Genomic DNA, 23805 nt, shown 5'->3' on the forward strand with positions numbered 1-23805 from the left:
TGCTATCAATTCTCCACCGGTCTGAGCCACTCAACTGTGTCTATTGAAATTGGCGTTCAACTATTTAAATACAGCGATTCAAACTCTAAATAATTAGGTCGAAGCTGTTAAATGGTGAAAGTATATTGTCCGTAATCTATTGTGAAGTGACGTAACCTCTATTCAGGAATATTAAATGCTGAAGGGAGCCGGGGAGAGACGTCACTTCCGGAACCCACCCATCCCGGGCTCAGCCAATCAGGAGGAGGAGGAGAAAAGCTCCTACGGAAGCCCCGACGGGTCAGACCACCGTTAAACCGTTCGCGATCGCGAGATTGGCAGTCGGACACTCGCCCATTAGTGAGATAATGTAAAGATGGGACCGCTGTTAAAGGCCACGGGTGTCCTCTGAAGCCGTGACCGTGCGTGTTCGCCCCCCCGCGGCTTGATGCCGAGCGGGAGTAACGGTCGAGAGCGATTCAGGCGGCGGCTTCAAGGAGGCGACGGCGATGCAACGTAGGCAGCTGGAAGAAAGGGCTTTTCTGCCATGAACGAGCGTCCGGGAGCCCGGGTTTCTGGTCACACGGGCGCGCTGCCGAGCGGACGACGGCTGGTTTTCGTGTTTTAATGCTTTATTGGACGCTTGCGAGAGATCCGCGTTCCACCATCGACAGCGAGGACACAACTTTTGGGGAATGGCAGGTCGGAGCCGAAGAGCGTGGTTCAGCGTCCTGCTGGGGCTGGTGGTCGGCTTCACGCTGGCGTCCAGGCTCATTCTGCCCAAAGCCACCGAGCTGAAAAAGGCAGGGCAGAAGCGGAAGGCGAACCCGGCCGGGTGTGGACTGAACAGCGGGCTCCTGAAGGAGCACCGCCGGGGCCACTGGCCCGCGCAGGATAACGGTTCCCCGGCGACCGAGCACCCTGGCTCCAGGTCCAACGAGTTCCTCTTCGTCGGTGTCATGACGGCCCAGAAATACCTGAACAACCGAGCCGTGGCCGCGCACAGGTGAGTCGGAACAGGGCCGCTTGTGTCCGCCCGGTGCGTCAGAAGGGTGACTTTGTCATTAGCGCCATCATGGAGCCGTCTTTAGAAGCTTACCTGGGCCGAGAGGGGCCCGGCCCCGGGCACGGACCTGCTCGGGCTTAAGGCTGCGTGTCTCACCTCGGTGTCCATCTCCCAGACCGGTGCCCCCCAGCCCGGAGGAGATCCACCGAGATGGTGCCATTGACCCGCTTTACCGCGCACGTCTTTGCGCCATTGGTTCTTGTAAATGTACGGTGGCGTTTCAACAATGAAAGTCTTTGTGCTCTGCTAAAGTCCAGCCTTTAAATACGTGTTTTAACGGATTCGTTGATGACTGGGGTCAGAGGTCATTCAGATGGGGGTTCTGGAGGATTTAAGCTCTGATGGATCTGAAGGTTGTTTGAAGGAATCGGGTGGAAGTCTAAATCTGCCTGTGAGGGGAGGGTCGTCCCAATGGTTCCCCGGTGGACACCAGTCCGAGGAGCTGCCCCTTTCTGCTCCGTGTGAGGGGGGGGGGGCGATGCACCCTTTTACCTGTCCACTGACCTTAAGAGTGAAGGCGTGGCCTCCCCGGGACGCTCCCAGTCACCTGAGCGGTGCAACTGTGGACTTTCCCCCTTCAATTGTGCGTTTGTGTCTCCAGTGAATGTGTTGTCCAGTACGGGGGACAGCATCTGTTCGTCTCCGTCTCCTCCTTCAGACAAGCTGGCACAATCCAAGCTGAGCTCTTTTACCCTGAGTATTAAATGATCTGCCCATCTTCTGTTAATTACCCAGCTACTGGGGCAACAGGCCGTGCTGGAGGGCATCCCAGGAAATGGCTCTCTGGTCCGGATGTGTGTCCTCCACCTGGGCAATGGGGCCCCGATGCTGCCTCGCTGCTGTAATCGTCCCCTTTGTCCCTGTGTGTTTACAGGACGTGGGCACAGACCATCCCAGGCCACGTGGAGTTCTTCTCCAGCGAAGGTTCCGACACCTCCATACCCATCCCTATAGTGGCGCTGAGGAACGTGGACGACTCGTATCCACCCCAGAAGAAGTCCTTCATGATGCTCAAGTACATGCACGACCATTACCTGGACAAGTACGAGTGGTTCATGAGGGCCGACGATGACGTCTACATCAAAGGCGAGAAGCTGGAAGGCTTCCTGCGCAGCCTCAACAGCAGCGAGGCCATCTTCCTGGGACAGACCGGGATGGGGGCCCGGGATGAACTCGGAAAACTGGCCCTGGAGCCCGGAGAGAACTTCTGCATGGGCGGCCCCGGGGTCATCATGAGCAGAGAGGTCCTCAAGAGGATGGTGCCCCACATCAGAGAGTGCCTGCAGGAGATGTACACCACCCACGAGGACGTGGAGGTGGGCCGCTGCGTGCGCAGGTTCGCCGGCGTCCAGTGCGTCTGGTCCTATGAGGTAAGAGTCCCGTCGTAGCTCGAACAGAACTTGCTCGGGGCCCGTTTGATGTGTTTCAGGGTGGGTACCGCGGTGGTGACATCACAGCAGCGAAGGTGGGGGGGGGGCGTTGGCCAATATTCACCCCGGGCGCATTGTTGAAGCTGACTCGGTGCCCCGCGTGGTGGTTTACACAAACGTGGGAGTCCGGGCCGAGGAACTTCCTCCTGGGGTGCGTGCACGGTCTGCTCCCTGACATGTCTGTGCACGGCCGCGCCACAGACGGGGGCTCATGTGACCGCTCTTCACTCCGACCGCATTCCTTCCCGGACCAACAAAAGCTCCTCAGTGGTGGCGGCTTTAGAGGCCGAACTGTTTACTGGCCACGTTTAGAGGCGCAGCGCAGTTGCGTTTGTTTCCTGTCCAACAGTTATTAACTGGGCCACATTAGGGGGGCGGGGCCAGGCTGGTCCTGGGGGCGGGGCCAGGCTGGTCCTGGGGGCGGGGCCAGGCTGGTGCTTTTGGATGCTGTTTCCCTTTGAAGACTTCTGGAGGCCACACGGCGGCCATGATGAATGCCGGTGGTTCCAGCGGCCTCGTCCGTCACGGCCTGGCGGGGGGGGGGGGGTTTCACACTTGTGCTCCAGTGTGACCGTCGCTGCTGTGGTGGCCCCCGGTCATGAGGGGTCGCGCTCGTGTGGAATGTTTCCCTTTCCCTGCCCACGCACGCTCGCAGCGCGCAGACTTTTTAATCTCCTTAACGTGCAGAAGCCCTGCCAGCGCGTGGCCCCCCCCCCGAGGATTTGGTGGTTAATTTGCTCTGCATTCTGTCACAACTGGCCCCGACACAGCGTGCGTTTGTGCGTTTCACTCCGCATTCCACAGGTTTGCACCCTTTAAAGTGTGTAACGGTGGAATGTAGTGGGCTGACTGGAGCACGGGACCGTGAGGCAGGCTGCTCCAAGGTCTATACATAGAAGCAGGACGGTTATGTCCATCCCAGCATGCATTACACTGCAGATAATGAGCAAGAGGCAGGAAACCCTGGAGGAACTGTGTCGTAAAGACAAACTCGTGGGGGGGCCCGTTCAGTCCGGGTTGCGGTAAACTCGCCAGATTTCCTCAGAAGAGCCGGTGTTGGGTCATCCAGTCCTCCCTTGGCATCACACCAGGTAGTTAAGCCTCACATCTGTTACCTATAGAGGTTATTATTAGATCACATATCAGGATTGCCCGGTGACGGCTCGTCCCATAGGCCTGCTGCGGGTTTGCTCGAAGGTTCGGGCAGTGCTAGTTGTCTTTTTAACGTGACCGACACCATCAAGTCTTTGGGAGTTGGCTGGTTTGCTAACGAGGGCAGCGACCCACCCGTGAGGTCGTTAGGCTCTTCTCTTATCTGGTCGTCAGTTGACGTTTATTTGTGGAGCTCTCGGGCTCAGCCCATCCACAGGAAGTCAACCAGCAACCCTTGGGAGTGATGCCTCAACACACTCTTATCAGTGTGTGTTTTTCCTCTCCCTCACCTCCCCCACCGCCACACATTCTCCACAGCTAACCTCACGTAGTTTCAGACTTCCTGTTAGCGCCGCGCTGACTCTCCTCAGCAGCAGCTTTTTGTTATGCTAAAGGGGGGGCGCCGCCAGCGAGGCCGAAGAGCAAATAAATGCTAACGCTGGTGCATAAATAAACACTGATGCTGGTGGCTGAATTAGCATGAGATGCATCAGCGTTGGGTGTGTCTGTGTGTGTGTGTGTGTGTGTGTGTGTGTGTGTGTGTGTGTGTGTGTGTGTGTCTGTGTGTGTGTGTGTTAGTAACATTTGGAGTCTAGTAGCAACCAGTGGAACTGGTCAAAGCCTGGCTGGGCTGTGGGTTGTTGGGCTTTAGAACACAGTTTGATTCCCTCTGGAATTGTTACTTGTGCTAACTATATTTGCTGTACCCTCACCAACCCTCACCCACCCTCACCCACCCTCACCCACCCTCACCAACCCTCACCCACCCTCACCCACCCTCACCCACCCTGACCAACCCTCACCCACCCTCACCAACCCTGACCAACCCTGCCCCACCCTCCCCAACCCTGACCAACCCTCACCCACCCCGACTCACCCTCACCCACCCTCACCAACCCTGACCAACCCTGACCCACCCTCCTCAACCCTCCCCCACCCTCACCAACCCTGCCCCACCCTCCCCAACCCTCACCCACCCTCCCCCACCCTGACCCACCCTCCTCAACCCTCCCCCACCCTCCCCAACCCTGACCAACCCTCCCCCACCCTCCCCAACCCTGACCAACCCTGCCCCACCCTGACCAACCCTGACCCACCCTCCCCAACCCTCACCAACCCTCCCCAACCCTCACCCACCCCGACTCACCCTCACCCACCCTCACCAACCCTCACCAACCCTGACCAACCCTGCCCCACCCTGACCAACCCTGACCACCCTCACCCACCCTGACCAACCCTCCCCCACCCTGACCAACCCTCCCCCACCCTCACCAACCCTGACCAACCCTCCCCCACCCTCCCCCACCCTGCCCAACCCTCCCCAACCCTCCCCCACCCTCCCCCACCCTCCCCCATGCAGACCCAGAGCTGGGTCCTGTGGCAGTAGCATTAGCGGCTGAGCAGCTGATGCGTTTACTCCGTGCTGTCTGATTGCTGTTGCTAGTGAGGAGCTGGGAGGAATCCCTGTTTCCCTGCACAGCTAATGGGAATCACAAGGCTGCACTGCTGAGGGCCGCAGGTCCAGCCACTAATCCTAATTTTCTCCAGAGCAGCTTGCGGGGCTGCCAACCTGCCGTCAGAGTGTACAGTCTTACATGCAAACTCATCGTGCTAACAACAGCTCCTTTGTGCTCTTAGCTTCCTCTTTCGCTCTGGCAGAACCAGCATGTTCCTCATTTCTGATTGAGTTTGTCCAAATGAGCTCGGCTTTGATCTGAGCGACACGTCGGTTCATGCTGCGTAGGTTCGTCCAACGCCTCTTTAACTCTCGTAACTGTTGGAGGGCGTGTGGTCGCTGCTCGTCACACTTTAGCCGGTTGTTCAGCTTACGTGGACGCCTGATGTTTGCAGGACGTCGGCATGGCGGTACCAGCAGAGCAGGGTCTGTTTGTGGTGTGTTTCTCTTCAGACCTTCTACGGTTACACCATGCGGCGAGATTATTGCTCTGGGTTTTCCAAGCTAATGCTAACAGCTAATGTTCAGGTGGTTCAGAAGAGTCCCCTCCAGAAGGTGTCCAGGCTCTTTCCCAAGGGCGTAGCCTTATTTTAGGAGCAAGCCTCCACTGGCAGTTCCTCCGTTGGTTCTGGAGGAGTTGACACTGGTCCGTCTGTGAAATAATACGTGACGGTGAAACCAGGGCAGCACACAACACTGCGGCGTCACCAGCGTTTGATGTCACCGTTTGCAACGTTATTTTTAACCTTTGGTTTCCTCCGACACCCACGTGCCAGATCTAATCGGGTCCGATGGTCTGACCGGCTGGGTGACAGAACGGGCAGCTCGGAGACACACTGCAGGGCTGCCGACGCTCTTTTAGGATAAGTAAAATCCCCATTTTTACTTATCGTAGCCCCGCGTGACGGAGCCACGTTGGCGAAGAGGGCCGGCGGCCCCGACCAGAGGCTCCGCCCACCCAAGAGATGAGACTGTTGACGACAGGGTTTGATGCTCTTGGTGGGTTTGCAGCTTCACACGTTCCTCCTGGTCCGACATCACGTACACTCGCTCTGATCGTGGCAGCAGGGTGTGCAGCAGGAAGCTTTCCACCTCTGTCCGCCACACACACACACACACACACACACACACACACACACACACACACCACACACACACACACACACACAGAGGTGGAACTCCAGGTGGATCTTACCTGTGTCGATCAGGAATTCGGCAGCTTCAGCTGAGCAGGACGATGGAAGAGGTGCTCAGATGGCGTCTTCAGCAGGTGCTGTGGCAGTAACGCCAAGGACAGTGTTTGTTTGGAGGGTTGCCAGGGGCAACCATACGTCTTGTTGGGAATGTAAACTATGTTGCTACGCAGCCGGTCAGGTGGTTGCTATGTGACCGTCGGAGCTCTGCTTTTGATCGGCAGCATCGCTTGGTTCCATCGTCTGTCTGTCTGTCTGCCTGTGTCTGCCTGTGTCTGCCTGTGTCTGCCTGTGTCTGTGTCTGTGTCTGCCTGTGTCTGCCTGTGTCTGCCTGCCTGTGTCTGCCTGTGTCTGCCTGTGTCTGCCTGTGTCTGCCTGTCTGTCTGTGTCTGTCTGTCTGCCTGTGTCTGCCTGTCTGTCTGTGTCTGCCTGTGTCTGCCTGCCTGTCTGTCTGTCTGTGTCTGTCTGTGTCTGTCTGTCTGTGTCTGCCTGTGTCTGCCTGTGTCTGCCTGTCTGTCTGTGTCTGTCTGTCTGTGTCTGTCTGTCTGTGTCTGCCTGTGTCTGCCTGTGTCTGCCTGTGTCTGTCTGTGTCTGTCTGCCTGTGTCTGCCTGTGTCTGCCTGTCTGCCTGTGTCTGCCTGCCTGTCTGTGTCTGTCTGTGTCTGTCTGCCTGTGTCTGCCTGTGTCTGCCTGTCTGTCTGTGTCTGTCTGTGTCTGTCTGTGTCTGTCTGTGTCTGCCTGTGTCTGTCTGCCTGTGTCTGTCTGCCTGTGTCTGTGTCTGTCTGTGTCTGTCTGTGTCTGTCTGTGTCTGTCTGTGTCTGCCTGTGTCTGCCTGTGTCTGTGTCTGCCTGTGTCTGCCTGCCTGTGTCTGTGTCTGCCTGTGTCTGTGTCTGCCTGTGTCTGCCTGCCTGTGTCTGTCTGCCTGTGTCTGTCTGCCTGTGTCTGTGTCTGTCTGTGTCTGTCTGTGTCTGCCTGTGTCTGCCTGTGTCTGTGTCTGCCTGTGTCTGCCTGTGTCTGCCTGTGTCTGTCTGTGTCTGTCTGTATGTGTCTGCCTGTGTCTGCCTGTCTGTCTGTCTGCACTACCCAGCCCAAGTGTTGGTTTTGAGGTCTCTTTTCCCATCATGCATCTGGGCATCTAGGACGCTTGGATGGATGGAAGTTGACTTTCAGCACCTGGGTCGGTTTCCTGAGCTCCAGGCCAAAGTCTTTGTGCCTCATTGATGGGACGGACGTCCTCGGGCTGGTTGGAGCAGGAGCGTGCCTGCAGTGATGTACGGAGCAGAGCGGCCTTGAGGCCGCCTCTAACGAGCCCCTAACGAGCCACCAACGTTCAGCTTTATCTCTAGCGGCCTGCGCCAGCCCCCTCCGCTGGGCTCGCTATGATTAGCCGAGTCCCTTCCTGCGCGCCCATTGAGGGCAGCTGTCCGTCCCCTGCCGGTTCTCCGGGGGCCTGAGGTGCCTCCTCCCCTCCTGCTCCTTCCATAATGACTCCTATCACAGTCACTCACCCTGGTAGTGAAGCCAGGTGCACCTAATTAAAGGAGATTAGGTCGTAAGAGTCTTACAAAGGCCCCCGCGGATCTCCGCCATGTGTTTCCTCCTCATAGATGAGACGCAGCAGCAGGAAGTGACACCACTTAAACGGCCTTCTACCTCCTACCCGATCGACCGGGGGTCGGAATTTCAGTCGTTTTCGTCGGCCGCGATAAAAGCGCGCAGCCGCCAGAGATCGGCAAGGCCGATCACCAAGCACACCAAGGTCAGATAAGGAGGCGGCGTGCTGGAGATAACCCTGTCTCCAGCCGTATCGCTCAGACACAAACTGCAGTCCCAGGTTTGAACGCTACCACGTGGACACGTCCCGTCGCTGTCCTGTCCCTCTCGGCTCTCCTCCTCGTCCAGTAAATGGTTGCTAAGAGCGTTGCTGAGGGCAGAGGAGGCTTCGGGGACAGTACCTCCATGTGTTTGCTCTAATAAGGAAACCAGTTTTCCTCAGCATGTCGGCGCTGGAAAAAGTCGGGCTAAAGTGTTGGTAGAGTGTTCATGCGTACGGAGCGCTTGTAGCTAACGTAGCTGCCGGAGTAGAAAGGTGTCTTTGTGGACAGCAGCAGCTTGGAGTTTGTACTGGACTCGGGTTGCAGCTCCAGCAAGGTCGGGAGAGGTGAGGAGGCCGTTCTGAACAGGAAACCAGAGCATGACTGTGTCTCTCTCAGCTCCGCGCACGTGGGCCCCAGGTACAGTGTAGCCTCAGGTTTTCTTTGACGTCCTAATTATGTTGTAGCCACATGCTAACAAAAGCCGTAAGCATGTTGTTTAGGCGATGCCTGGTTGGAGATTTAAGGGAAAACCTTCGGTCTGCTACTGCTACTGCTACTGCTGCTACTGCTGCTGCTGCTGCTGCTACTGCTGCTGCTACTGCTACTACTGCTGCTGCTGCTACTGCTGCTACTGCTGCTACTGCTGCTACTGCTGCTACTACTACTGCTGCTACTGCTGCTGCTGCTACTACTACTGCTGCTACTGCTGCTGCTGCTACTACTGCTGCTGCTGCTGCTCCTACTGCTGCTACTACTACTGCTGCTGCTGCTACTGCTACTGCTGCTGCTGCTGCTACTGCTGCTACTACTACTGCTACTGCTGCTGCTACTGCTACTACTGCTGCTGCTGCTGCTGCTACTGCTGCTGCTACTGCTGCTACTACTACTGCTACTGCTGCTGCTGCTACTACTACTGCTGCTACTACTACTGCTACTGCTGCTGCTGCTGCTGCTGCTACTGCTGCTGCTACTATTGCTACTGCTGCTGCTGCTGCTACTGCTGCTGCTACTATTGCTACTGCTGCTGCTGCTGCTACTGCTGCTGCTGCTACTATTGCTACTGCTACTGCTACTGCTACTACTGCTGCTACTGCTGCTGCTACTACTATTGCTACTGCTGCTGCTGCTGCTGCTACTGCTGCTGCTCCTACTGCTGCTACTACTATGCTACTGCTACTGCTACTGCTGCTGCTGCTACTGCTGCTGCTACTGCTGCTACTACTACTGCTACTGCTGCTGCTGCTACTACTACTGCTGCTACTACTGCTACTGCTGCTGCTGCTGCTGCTACTGCTGCTGCTACTATTGCTACTGCTGCTGCTGCTGCTACTGCTGCTGCTACTATTGCTACTGCTGCTGCTGCTGCTACTGCTGCTGCTGCTACTATTGCTACTGCTACTGCTGCTGCTGCTGCTGCTGCTACTGCTGCTGCTGCTACTATTGCTACTGCTACTGCTGCTGCTGCTGCTACTGCTGCTGCTGCTGCTACTATTGCTACTGCTGCTGCTGCTGCTGCTACTGCTGCTGCTGCTGCTGCTGCTGCTGCTGCTACTATTGCTACTGCTGCTGCTGCTGCTGCTACTATTGCTACTGCTACTGCTGCTGCTGCTACTGCTGCTGCTACTATTGCTACTGCTGCTGCTACTGCTGCTGCTACTATTGCTACTGCTACTGCTGCTGCTGCTACTGCTGCTGCTACTATTGCTACTGCTACTGCTGCTGCTGCTACTGCTGCTGCTGCTACTGCTGCTGCTACTACTGCTGCTGCTACTATTGCTGCTGCTGCTGCTGCTGCTACTGCTGCTACTGCTGCTACTACTATTGCTACTGCTGCTGCTGCTACTGCTGCTGCTACTACTGCTGCTGCTACTACTATTGCTACTGCTGCTGCTGCTGCTGCTACTACTGCTGCTGCTACTACTATTGCTACTGCTGCTGCTACTACTGCTGCTGCTCCTACTGCTGCTGCTGCTCCTACTGCTGCTACTGCTACTGCTGCTGCTGCTACTACTATTGCTGCTGCTCCTGCTGCTACTGCTGCTGCTACTGCTGCTGCTACTGCTGCTGCTGCTACTACTATTGCTACTGCTGCTGCTGCTACTACTATTGCTACTGCTGCTGCTGCTACTACTATTGCTACTGCTGCTGCTGCTACTACTATTGCTGCTGCTGCTGCTACTACTGCTGCTGCTACTGCTGCTGCTGCTACTGCTGCTACTGCTGCTGCTACTGCTGCTGCTACTGCTGCTGCTACTGCTGCTGCTACTGCTGCTGCTACTACTGCTGCTGCTGCTGCTACTACTGCTGCTACTGCTGCTACTACTGCTGCTGCTGCTGCTGCTGCTACTACTGCTGCTGCTGCTACTGCTCTGCTGCTACTACTGCTGCTACTGCTCTGTTACTGCTACTACTGCTCTGCTACTGCTACTGCTACTGCTACTACTGCTCTGCTACTGCTCTGCTGCTACTGCTGCTACTGCTCTGTTACTGCTGCTACTGCTGCTACTGCTCTGCTACTGCTACTGCTGCTACTACTGCTCTGCTACTACTGCTCTGCTACTGCTACTGCTGCTGCTTTGACCAGAACAAAGACCAGAACACATAACTCTGCTTCTAAACTGGCTCCCAGTCAGCTATAGAAAGATTCTAAGGTCTCTGATTGACTCAACATTTATTGGGAGGTGGTGATAAATGGAGTTTTTTAATGTTCTCAGCGTTGCTCAGATTCATCACATTCTTAGACGATGAACACTTACAGTAGCTCAGGGCTGAGCGAAGCAGCACAGCAGCACAAGGCCGCTGGAAAGTCACTTTTGCCAGTCGGCCCGACTGCTGACTGCGTTGTGCCGCTGGTGTTGTCATCTTGGTCTGACTCGGTGGTTTGTGAAGATGCTGTTGTGCTGCTCTCAGCAGATGTCTGAGTGGAGACGCAGAGCAGAAGCAGGCAGAGCACACAGCTTCCTCCAGCTGGGCAGCAAGACAAACCACATCAAACCAGTACAAACCAGTACAAGTTTAAAATAAAATCATCCTACTGGAGTGAGAGAAATGTTCCCCTTCTTTGACAAATAAGTGATTTTATTTCACTTTGTTGCTCATAAAAGTAATAAAAGCCTTCTTGGTACATTCTGTTAGATGAATGGAAATATGATAAACTACCATTAGAACAGGCTAAAGTCCACTCCAAAAGTTCCTGTTGTGTTATTTTAGAATAACCAGAAAGGTTGGAATCTGGCTTGGAGACAGGCCACGTTTACATATGACATATACAGTATATCTACATGTTACTATATAGGCTGCCTATAGCAACCCGGACAGGCTACCTATAGGGACTGGGACAGACTACATTATAGGGACCGGGACAGGCTGCCTATAGGGACCGGGACAGACTACATTATAGGGACCGGGACAGGCTACCCATAGGGACCGGGACAGGCTGCCCATAGGGACCGGGACAGACTACATTATAGGGACCGGGACAGGCTACCCATAGGGACCGGGACAGGCTGCCCATAGGGACCGGGACAGACTACATTATAGGGACCGGGACAGGCTACCTATAGGGACTGGGACAGACTACATTATAGGGACCGGGACAGGCTGCCTATAGTGACCGGGACAGGCTGCCCATAGGGACCGGGACAGGCTGCCCATAGGGACCGGGACAGACTACATTATAGGGACCGGGACAGGCTGCCTATAGGGACCGGGACAGGCTACATTATAGGGACCGGGACAGGCTACATTATAGGGACCGGGACAGGCTGCCCATAGGGACCGGGACAGGCTACCTCTAGGGACCGGGACAGACTACATTATAGGGACCGGGACAGGCTGCCTATAGGGACCGGGACAGGCTACCTCTAGGGACCGGGACAGACTACATTATAGGGACCGGGACAGGCTATATTTTTAACCAAATGGTGATATCAGTATTGACCCAGCCTACTTTGACCTTCCCGGTAACTCCTCCTACAGGATGCAGCCAGCGTCTATATGCAGCCAGCGTCTATATGCAGCCAGCTTCTATATGCTGCCAGCGTCTATATGCAGCCAGCGTCTATATGCAGCCAGCGTCTATATGCAGCCAGCGTCTATATGCTGCCAGCGTCTATATGCAGCCAGCGTCTATATGCTGCCAGCTTCTATATGCAGCCAGCTTCTATATGCAGCCAGCGTCTATATGCTGCCAGCGTCTATATGCTGCCAGCGTCTATATGCTGCCAGCGTCTATATGCTGCCAGCGTCTATATGCAGCCAGCTTCTATATTCATTCCAGAAACTCGGGCCTTTAAAGGCCAATGAATTCTATACATCCTCTGTAGAATCCTATGAAATGTGGGCTGGATGCTTCATAGCAAACATTTCATTTCTGGGTTTGTTCTGTGGCCGCTAACGTCCATGTGTGTCGGAAACTGAACCTTTGAAAGTCCTCTGAAACCCTAGCAACCCTCACGGTTAGCAACCATAGCAGCAGCATAGCGTCACCCCCCCCCCCAATAATGACAGGAAAGTTGTAGCTAATCGAAGAAGTGAGCTGTGGCCCCTGGTGCATATTTGGTGGTCAGTCAGAACAGCTAAAAGCTAACATGGCTGCTATTTTCTGCGAGGGGGGGCAGTTTCCCAGGCCTCCACGTAGGTCAGTGGTGACATCTGGAAGCAGCCCACCGCTGTACCATCCTGGGATCACACAGAGGCAGGGCTGTAATTAGTTCCTCACACCCCAACAGTTCCTCCTCCTCCAGGCAGGCTGCAGGGCTGGAGGAGGGACGGGACAGCTGAACTCCCCACACGCTCCTCAACATCTGCAGCAAACATCTGCAGCAATGCTACCTGACAAGCACACTGACCAAACCTCTCCTGGGGTTTAGCTGCTGCTGGAGGTAGCATCGTGCTCCAGAAGGTCCTGGGTTTGAATCCTTTGCTTCGCTGTGTGTAGTTTGCATGTTCCCTGCATCTGTGTGGCCTCTCTCCATTCACTCCTGCCCCCCCCCCAAGAATAAAGACATGCAAGGGGGGGACAGGTGAACTCCATGGATGGATCTATATTTGTGGATGGATGGATGGATGATGTTTGATGGATGGATGATGGATGGATGGATGATGGATGGATGGATGGATGGATGATGGATGGTTAATGGATGGATGGATGGATGATGGTTGATGCTTGATGGATGGATGATTGGATGATGGATGGTTAATGGATGGATGGATGGATGGTTAATGGATGGATGGATGGGTGATGGATGGATGATGGATGGTTAATAGATGGATGGATGGATGATGGATGTTAATAGATGGATGGATGGATGATGGGTGGTTAATAGATGGATGGATGGATGATGGGTGGTTAATAGATGGATGGATGGATGATGGGTGGTTAATAGATGGATGGATGGATGGATGATGGATGGATGGATGATGGGTGGTTAATAGATGGATGGATGGATGATGGGTGGTTAATAGATGGATGGATGGATGGATGGATGGATGATGGATGGGTGATGGATGGATGATGGATGGTTAATAGATGGATGGATGGGTGATGGATGGATGATGGATGGTTAATAGATGGATGGATGGGTGATGGATGGATGATGGGTGGTTAATTGATGGATGGATGGCTGGTTAATGGATGGATGGATGGGTGATGGATGGTTAATAGATGGATGGATGGGTGATGGATGGTTAATAGATGGATGGATGGGTGATGGATGGATGATGGCTGGTTAATAGATGGATGGATGGCTGGTTAATGGATGGATGGATGGTGATGGATGGTTAATAGATGGATGGATGGGTGATGGATGGTTAATAGATGGATGGATGGATGGGTGATGGATGGATGATGGATGGTTATAGATGGATGGATGGTGATGGATGGTTAATAGATGGATGGATGGATGATGGATGGATGATGGATGGTTAATAGATGGATGGATGGGTGATGGATGGATGATGGTGGTTAATAGATGGATGGATGGGTGATGGATGGATGATGGGTGGTTAATAGATGGATGGATGGATGGATGGATGGCTGGTTAATGGATGGATGGATGGGTGATGGATGGATGATGGGTGGTTATAGATGGATGGATGGGTGATGGATGGATGATGGGTGGTTAATAGATGGATGGATGGATGGATGATGGGTGGTTAATAGATGGATGGATGGATGGATGGCTGGTTAATGGATGGATGGATGGGTGGATGGATGATGGATGATGGATGGTAATAGATGGATGGATGGATGATGGATGGATGATGGGTGGTTAATAGATGGATGGATGGATGATGGATGGTTAATAGATGGATGGATGGATGATGGATGGTTAATAGATGGATGGATGGCTGGTTAATGGATGATGGGTGGTTAATGGATGATGGGTGGTTAATGGATGATGGGTGGTTAATAGATGGATGGATGGGTGATGGATGGATGGATGGCTGGTTAATGGATGGTAGTGATGGGACGATGATACCTCAGGAGTGTATTGACACACTCCACAAACTGTGTGGGCACTGTATTGATACTGTGTTGCTCACCCACTAGTGACCCTGCAGTAGTTATAAAATGATTGCAGGTAAAGGAATTCCTTGTTTGCTAAACTGAGTTGGTCTGTAAAATATAGCAAATTTGAGTTACAATTCACAGTTACAATTTTTACTTATGTACACACATTTTTTGTTAACTGTTAAATCATATGAAATAATACAAAAAGGTGACTAGTTTATGAATTTTTATTGAGGAACAAAAGTTTTTGGAGGCGATTTCTCCTCTTAGACACCAGCTCCCCGGCCTTAGAAAATCCTCTTTCACACGGTGCAGATGACGATGGTGAGCAGAGAGTTTTAGGTGCAAGTTGATGCACTTCAATTCAAACCTCTTACTAGAACAGAGTAAAGACTAAGGTGGCGCATTGCATTCACTTGTTAAATAAACAGACACCCTATAAAATGAATAAAGCAACTGTAAGGCTCTTGACTTGACTATCATATGTATCACAGCTCATTCACTTGATAAACTGATAAAGCGCCACCGTTAAAAATTGTATACAACAGTAAACAATGCTCAAAGTAAAAAGATTTCCCTTGTTTGGAGTCACAAGATCAAAATTATTGCACACTGGGGAAAACTTCTTAGAACAATCCATAATTGCGCAACTGCAAAACTCCATCCAACAAACCCACGACATGTCGATACAGTCTGTTTCCTTGTAAACACACTTTGGCGCGGCCCATCCAAACGATACAATTCCTGTATCGGTCACGTGATTCTTTCTTAAAGCGATACACGCACCGATACGGGGTTTCACTCTAGAGCTCTCGGCACAGTGTTGACGCACCAGTGTCGCTCGTCCCATCACTAATGGATGGGTGGATGATGGATGGATGGGTGATGGATGGTGGATGGGTGGGTGATGGATGGGTGATGGATGGTGGATGGGTGGGTGATGGATGGTTGATGGATGGTGGATGGATGGGTGATGGATGGATGGGTGATGGATGGATGGGTGGTTAATAGATGATGGATGGGGGATGGATGGATGGGTGATGGATGGATGGATGGTTAATGGATGGATGGATGATGGATGGATGGATGGTTAATGGATGGATGGATGGATGGGTGATGGATGGTTAATGGATGGATGGATGGATGGGTGATGGATGGTAATGGATGGATGGATGGATGGGTGATGGATGATGGATGGTTAATGGATGGATGGATGATGGATGGATGGATGGATGGTTAATGGATGGATGGATGGATGGGTGATGGATGGTTAATGGATGGATGGATGGATGATGGGTGATGGATGGTTAATGGATGGATGGATGGATGGATGGATGGATGGGTGATGGATGATGGATGGTTAATGGATGGATGGATGATGGATGGATGATGGATGGTTAATGGATGATGGATGATGGATGGTTAATGGATGGATGGATGATGGATGGATGGATGGTTAATGGATGGATGGATGATGGATGGTTAATGGATGGATGGATGGATGATGGATGGATGGATGATGGATGGTTAATGGATGGATGGATGATGGATGGATGGATGGTTAATGGATGGATGGATGATGGATGGTTAATGGATGGATGGATGATGGATGGATGGATGATGGATGGATGGATGGTTAATGGATGGATGGATGGATGATGGATGGATGGATGGTTAATTAATGGATGGATGATGGATGGATGGATGATGGATGGATGGATGGTTAATGGATGGATGGATGGATGATGGATGGATGGATGGTTAATTAATGGATGGATGATGGATGGATGGATGATGGATGGATGGATGGATGATGGATGGATTTCCCTCCACATAACATGATCTTGTCCCAGTTCCTCCCAGGACATCCTTGTATTTAATGCAGCCAGCAGCTTGTTGTTGTTGTTGTTGTGTATTTCTGTGTGCTTTGTTGTGTCTAATTGGTGTATTCTGCTGGGTTCCTTCAGCTGTGAAGGTTGATTTTAGACCGGCAGGGTCAGGGTCAGGGTCAGAGTCAGGTTTGTCTACGGTCCATTTCCTTTGTGTTTTGAGCCTCTAGAGGAGGAACCCCTATGACAGGACAAACCTTGGGACGTGGTGCCCTGACTGGTTCCTGGTCTCCGACTCGGGACTCGAGTCGGCGCTCCCAACAGGAACGTGTGTTGAGACGTCGGGGAAAGTTCTCCGTTGGACGTGGGGGCTTGTTTAGGCAGCGACTAAGGTCGATTACAGGCTTTCAGAAGCACATTGACTACCAGTCGTTGGGCGTATTTGTGTAAAAAATCACTTGTCCCTGAGATTTCCTGCACCCACAGTTTGGTTCTTGTTCTCTCTGAAGCCTGCATGGGCGGCTCACTAAATGCTGCTTCCAGAGAACAGCAGGACTCCACAAGTATGCCGTTGCCCAACAAACAGCTATAATTACCTTCGACAATAAAAAAAAAAGAAAAACCTGCCCAACACTGGGCAGATTTTCCCTTCACTTTCACGGAAGGTTTTAATTTAGAATTTAGGCCTTTGCCGTGATGTCACAAAGTGCTTCTTGCTGTGGATCCACCCAAGCTCGGCTGGTCTGGAGGAGCAGGATCACAGCTACGAGCTGAGGAGCCATAGCCGGTCCTCTTTGGCACCAGCTCCTGATTGAACGGGTTCTAGATGCCTTGAAGAGATTTAAACGTCACCATGACCACCAGAACCTCTTTTTCCTCACAGAGCCTTAGTTCCTACCTGACAGAACTAAACACCTGTTCATACCTGTCCATTTAGGAAGAGGAGAACTCTCTGTGGTACCAGATGTGGGCCTGGCGGTGGTGGCTGTGCCACGTCTGGATCACCGGTCCTGTCCAGCGTCCTGTCCAGCTGGTAGCACTAAATCATGATTAGTCTTCTCCTGATTGAGACAATAATTCTCCTTTGTTCCTCTGTGACGAGCAGCCGATACAACCACGTCCACTCCTCTTCCTAGTCGTTACAACGTTATGGCCGTCGTAACCAGCGGCCCTTCATGGGTCGCAAATTCACAGCAGGTCCTAAAGCGTGAGCTACACAAAGAGCTAGCACGTCAAACACACCCATCACACCTGCCATCTTGGTGGAGTTTAAGTGTTGTGTGAGTTAAGACGTGAGACTGTCAACTGCTGTCTGAGTAAGAGCTGCTGCCTGTGTGTGTGTGTGTGGGGGGGGGGGGGGGGCTGAAATGGTCAGATAACAGCCTGATGTTAGTGGCTTTAGCTCTGTCAGAAAGGGAACATCATGGCTGAATATGAAGAGAGACCCCTGACATTAACCCCTAACCCTTAACTCCTACCCCTATCCCCTAACCCTTAACTTTTGATCCTAACCCCTAACTCCTAGCCCCTAACCCCTTAAATCCTAACCCTAACCCTTAGCCCCTAACCCTTAAATTCTAACCCTAACCCTTAAAATTTGACCCTTAACTTTTGACCCTAACCCTTAAATCCTAACCCTAACCCCTAGCCCCTAACCCTTGAATTCTAACCCTAACCCTTAGCCCCTAACCCTTAAATTCTAACCCTAACCCTTAACATTTGACCCTTAACTTTTGACCCTAACCCTTAAATCCTAACCCTAACCCTTAGCCCTTAACCCTTAAATCTTAACCCTAACCCTTAGCCCTTAACCCTTAACTTTTGACCCTAACTCCTAACCCCTAGCCCCTAACCCTTAAATCCTAACCCTCACCCTTAGCTCTTAACCCTTAACTTTTGACCCTAACCCTTGAATCCTAACCCTAACTCTGAACCCCTAGCTCCTAACCCTTAACCCCTAACTCCTATCCTTTAATAAGGAGGAAGAGAAGCAGACAAACTACACAACTACAAGGAAATGTGTCAATGAGGTCATCTCTGACCTACCAGGTGTGCAAATGGATGAGTAAACCAAAGCAGCGGTTGAAGCAAACATGTCAGTGCTTGCTCAGTGTAGCTGTGGGTGTCTGCTCCGTCACTGCTCCAGTTCTCTGGAGAAAGGTGTGTGTGTGTGTGTGTGTGTGTGTGTGTGTGTGTGTGTGTGTGTGTCTGTGTGTGTGTTTAGGTGTGTACAGCCAGAAAATGCCCTTAAATCCTAAATCCCTGAACCCCAAATTGTTGCCTTTGTTTTTTAGAGAGACCTCAAGAATTATCCAAAGTCATTAACGGAGCTTTAAGCTATTATTAGGTTACAATTCCAGCTTGAAAAGATTCACCTGCTTTTGTTTAAAACTCAAGACTCTTCTGGCTGGACTCTTCAGCTGGAGTCAACGTTTCGGGAGGTGGGGGGGGGGGGGGGGGGGCGACAAGCCTCCACATAACCTGTAACTAGTCTGTTGGCTGTCAGGATGTTGTGAGGTTAATGACTGTGAAGACATGGCATTAATGAGACGTAAGCTACAGCAGCGACCATGAAAGTGGAGGATGTTAATGACGGTGGAGCTGTGGGGGGGGGCCATAAACATCCTGACCCCCGACCCTTCAGCAGATGACCGCTGGTGCTTTCCCTGCTGGATGCAGTCTGAGCCGGAACAAAGCTCTTCTTCACCACAGGGGAGGCAGGAAACTACTCAGCACAGCTTAAACTTTGGTCCCAAAACCGAGCAAAGGATTGTAAAACGGGAGAAACTGGAAAGGCAGTTTTCTTATTTTCATTCTGAGTAGGAACAAAGAAAAAGCGTTTGCTTTGATCTACTAGGTGCTCTGAGAAGACCTGACCAGCTTTTAAGGCCAATGTTTCTTCATCACATCACAAAAACAGCTAAAGCTGTAACCAGCACAACTATTCCCCATTTCTGGAGTGACCCTTCACCCCTGCAGCCCAACAAGACCTTCGTTATTGACCTGATTACTGGGCTTTGATTGGCTGGCAGGAAGCACTATGGACGAGTTGCTCGTGCACTTCCTGCCATCGTGTAAAGCCTCTGCTATCACTTTCCTGTAGTCTCAGACTTGTCCTGTCTTATTCCCAGCACAGCCCCCCCAGGGATCTGGCTTGTGGCTGCATTCCAGTGCCATCCTCTCAAATTAGACTTTCCAGAGGTTGCAGCTGTTCCCTCCCCTGGAAGCCACCACACAATCCTGCCTTTCTGACCAGGATCGAGTTCCTTCCAGCTGCTCCCAGGCAGCTGTCTCAATGTTTACACTTTCCACTTTCTGCTATTTGATAAAGCGTTGGGTGGTGAAGCCGAGGCAGGTCTGTGGTCATCGCCCAGTCACTCGCTCGGGGGGATGGGGGGTATGACTCGGGACACTTTTCCTGAGCAGTTATTGGAGCGATTGTGAATGATTCTGCCTCTGAAGTACCACCATGTTGATACTAAACGGGCTCCTCTTCTGCCTCCGCAGATGCAGCAGCTCTTCTACGAGAACTATGAACCAAACAAGAAGGGTTACATTCGAGACCTGCACAACAGCAAGATCCACCGCGCCATCACGCTGCACCCCAACAAGAACCCCCCCTACCAGTATCGCCTGCACAGCTACATGCTCAGCCGTAAGATCGCAGACCTGCGCCACCGGACCATCCAGCTCCACCGGGAGATCGTTCAGATGGGGCGCTACGGCGCGGCGGAGCCCAGTCGAGAGAACCTCCAGCTGGGCATGCCGCCGTCGTTCATGCGCTTCCACCCGCAGCAGAGAGACGACGTTCTGGAGTGGGAGTTTCTGACGGGCAAATACTTGTTCTCTGCGTCTGATGGTCAGCCCCCTCGCCGGGGGATGGACTCCTCCCAGCGACAAGCGCTGGACGACATCATCATGCAAGTTATGGAGATGATCAACGCCAACGCCAAGACGCGGGGGCGGGTGATCGATTTCAAGGAAATCCAGTACGGTTACCGGAGAGTCAACCCCCTGTACGGGGCCGAGTACGTGCTCGACCTGCTGCTGCTGTACAAGAAGCACAAAGGGAAGACCATGACGGTTCCAGTGAGGAGGCACGCCTACCTGCAGCAGACCTTCAGCCAGATCCAGTTCAGAGAGGAAGACGAGATGGACGCCAGAGCTCTGGCCAGTCACATCAACAAGGACTCCGACTCCCTCTCGTTCCTGTCAAACTCCCTTAAGATGCTGGTCCCCTTCAAGCTGGCCACGTCCGGCCAGGACCAGAGCGAGCCCAAGGAGAAGAAAATCAACATCCTGGTGCCCCTGTCGGGACGCTATGACATCTTTGTGCGCTTCATGGCCAACTTTGAACGGATTTGCCTGATCCCCAACCAGAACGTGAAGCTGCTGGTCCTGCTCTTCAGCACGGACAACAACACCGAGCGGGTGAAGCAGGTGGAGCTGATGAGGGAGTACCACATCAAGTATCCACGGGCCGAGATGGAGATAAAGCCGGTCACCGGCTCCTTCTCCAGGGCTCTGGCTCTGGAAGTGGGCTCCCTGCATTTTTCCAACGACTCCCTGCTTTTCTACTGCGACGTGGATTTGCTCTTTACCAGCGAGTTCCTCAAAAGATGCCGGGCCAACACGGCTCTGGGGGAGCAGGCCTACTTCCCCATCATCTTCAGCCAGTACGACCCTAAGGTGGTGTATGCCGGGAAGGTGCCCAGCAACAACCACTACGTCTTCACGTCCAAGACCGGCCTGTGGCGGAACTACGGCTTCGGGATCGTGTGTGTGCACAAGGGAGACTTGGTTCGAGCTGGAGGGTTCGATACCTCCATACAGGGTTGGGGACTGGAGGACGTGGACCTTTTCAACAAATTTGTCCAGTCGGGGGTCAAGTTGTTCAGGAGCACAGACACGGGGATCGTGCACATCCACCACCCGGTCATATGTGACCCCAACCTGGAGGCCAAGCAGTACAAGATGTGCTTGGGCTCCAAAGCCTCGTCGCACGGCTCCACCCAACAGCTCGCAGAGCTCTGGCTGGAGAAGAACGACCACGGCTTCAGGAGACTGGCCGGCAATAACGACTCAGTCAGGACAGCATGAGAGACTGGAAAGCCGAGGCTGGACCGGGTTCGCCCCCTCCCCCGCTGGCGTTTCTCTACCTAATTTATTTTTTTATTTTTAAAAGACTTACTGTAGATATATTTTCAGAATATATCTTTTTTTTTTTTTTTTTTAACAAAGACGGCGAGGAACAACTTCTAATCAGGCTGGCCTCTACTTGCAATACCTGCTGGAGGGTTGTTGGACCCACTGGTGCCTGAGCGGCCCGGACGGACCCCGGCCCCGGAGGAGTGTCCTGTCCCGGTCCCCAGGCTCAGAGACACCTGATGGTTGTGTGTGGACACGCGTCTCCAGTTGTTGTACGGACAGCGCCGCTCACGACGGCACGCTTTGGACCACGAGACTGTTCCTGTTCCTTCCCGTCTGTAAACCCAACTGCTGGATTTTCACCCTTTGCTGTCTAATTTATTGAATTTGTAGCTGATGTCAACCACACGACTGTCGGACCCGTGTGCCGAAAGGCTGGAGCCCGGTTGATTGTGGGTTCGTTTTATCTCCTTTTGGCTAAACTCATAATCACCAAAGAGTTTGCACAGTCTGCTTCAGAAGAGGGTGTGTGTGTGAGTGTGTGTGCTCGTGCAACATGAAACTGGCTGAACAGTGAAGCGTAAACACTTCAGCTCTGTTTATCCGAGGCAGAGACGGGTCTGGTCGTGACTCCGGCCCCCAGCGGCGCTCTGGTCCACCAGCTCCAACGCCTGTTTCTCCTTCCATGGTCCCCTTTGAGGCTGTTGAGGCTGGTCCCAGTGGACGGGGGTGTGGCGTCTGTCCCGCTTCTACTTAGCTTCGGTGTTCTATCTGGTCCTGGTCCTGTATGTCCCACTCCATGGACGGAACGTCCCGCTATAGCATTACACCATGATGTAACAGGATGAGTCCCGCTTCTTTTCTTTTAGTTTTATCTTTTTTGTAACTCGCGTTCTTTCAGCCCCACCTAACTGGGCTCGGTTTTATATTTAAATTAAATAAAATGGGGGAAGACATGTTTTATTGTGCGCAGTCTTTTGTTCGCTGTCAAGCTCTCGCGCGTAAACACGCGCGCGGATGAATGACAGATGCGCAGAGAGCCGAGTCAGCAGAAGTGAGGCAGCTCTGCATGACAACACGACTTCAGATCAGAGGTGTTTCTTCACTGTGAAACTCTAAAAGGGGAAACCCAGTTGGTTAATTAAAGATTGTAATTTAGATTTCTGAGCTAAAGTGACAGAAGACCCCCCCCCCCCCCCCCCCCCCGAGGACAACGGGCTCAGGATCTGAAAGTAGTCTGGTTCTTATTACACTCTTGTACCAGTGCTGAGTCGTCCAACATTTAATAACCAGCGAGATCTGAATTCAACTAATAAGAGAAACCAAAGACAGAATGTCCCACTAACAGGACCTGACATCTGCTACACAGGCTGCTGGACGCTTTATGCAGAGACGCACAGCTCGAATGTTCCAGACGCTGGAGCTCAGGTGCTTCTGCAGAGCTTCTCTTCAGCCGCGTCTGTTTAGCTGCTGCTCAGAACTGGAGGCTTCGGGAGCCTCCTGAGCGTCACCCCGGAGGCTTCGGGAGCCTCCTGAGCATCATCCTGGAGGCTTCAGGAGCTTCCTGAGCAACCTGGAGGCTTCGGGAGCCTCCCGAGCGTCGCCCCGGAGGCTTCGGGAGCCTCCTGAGCGTCATCCTGGAGGAAGGAAAATGTTTATTTGTTTGTTGGTCCTGGTTTTTGACAGATGTTCGCGTCACTTTCTGGCTCCTCAGCCTCTAGATGCTGGAGTTCTACGAAGAGCTGAATATTCTCGCTCTTTCCTCGAGCTACTGGACTCATACTTATCATTCATTCCAAAGCTTCTGGACTATAAACCAAACCATTTAGTGATCAATCTGCTGCTGCACCCAAATATTCCAAGTTAAAGGAAACGTGAGGCAGATTGTGAAAGTAAGACGAAGGTTCCTGTTTCAGCCCATGTGGAGAACGTTGAGCCTCTTACCTGTGCTTAAGCCAAACCAGATGCTAGCAGCTATCTTTATCATTCCATTATGCATGACCCCCCCATGGCCACCATCACCGCCAGAGGCTTCAAAGACAGAAGGAAAACAGCCTCCTGGTGCTTTAACGTCCTGTAAAAGTTCCCTTTTCCCCCACGAAGAGTCACTGGGTCCAATTCCTGAGAGGTTCTCTGCTCCAACATTGTCATAGCTGGAAGTCACACACACACACACACACACACACACACACACACACACACACACCACACACACACACACA

At 52.6% G+C, this 23805-nt stretch overlaps 1 protein-coding gene across 1 annotated transcript; it reads left to right on the top strand.

Moving 5' to 3' along the window:
• Positions 1 to 99: 99 nt before the first annotated feature.
• Positions 100 to 22539, top strand: chsy1 (chondroitin sulfate synthase 1). Its single transcript, XM_057025072.1, has 3 exons — positions 100 to 985; positions 1920 to 2415; positions 19943 to 22539. The coding sequence occupies exons 1-3, from the start codon at positions 675 to 677 to the stop codon at positions 21533 to 21535; spliced, it is 2400 nt and encodes a 799-aa protein (XP_056881052.1). The 5' UTR covers positions 100 to 674; the 3' UTR covers positions 21536 to 22539.
• Positions 22540 to 23805: the final 1266 nt, after the last annotated feature.

This window comes from Takifugu flavidus, chromosome 2, assembly GCF_003711565.1.
Source record: "Takifugu flavidus isolate HTHZ2018 chromosome 2, ASM371156v2, whole genome shotgun sequence".
In the NCBI taxonomy this organism is placed as follows: Eukaryota; Metazoa; Chordata; class Actinopteri; order Tetraodontiformes; family Tetraodontidae; genus Takifugu; species Takifugu flavidus.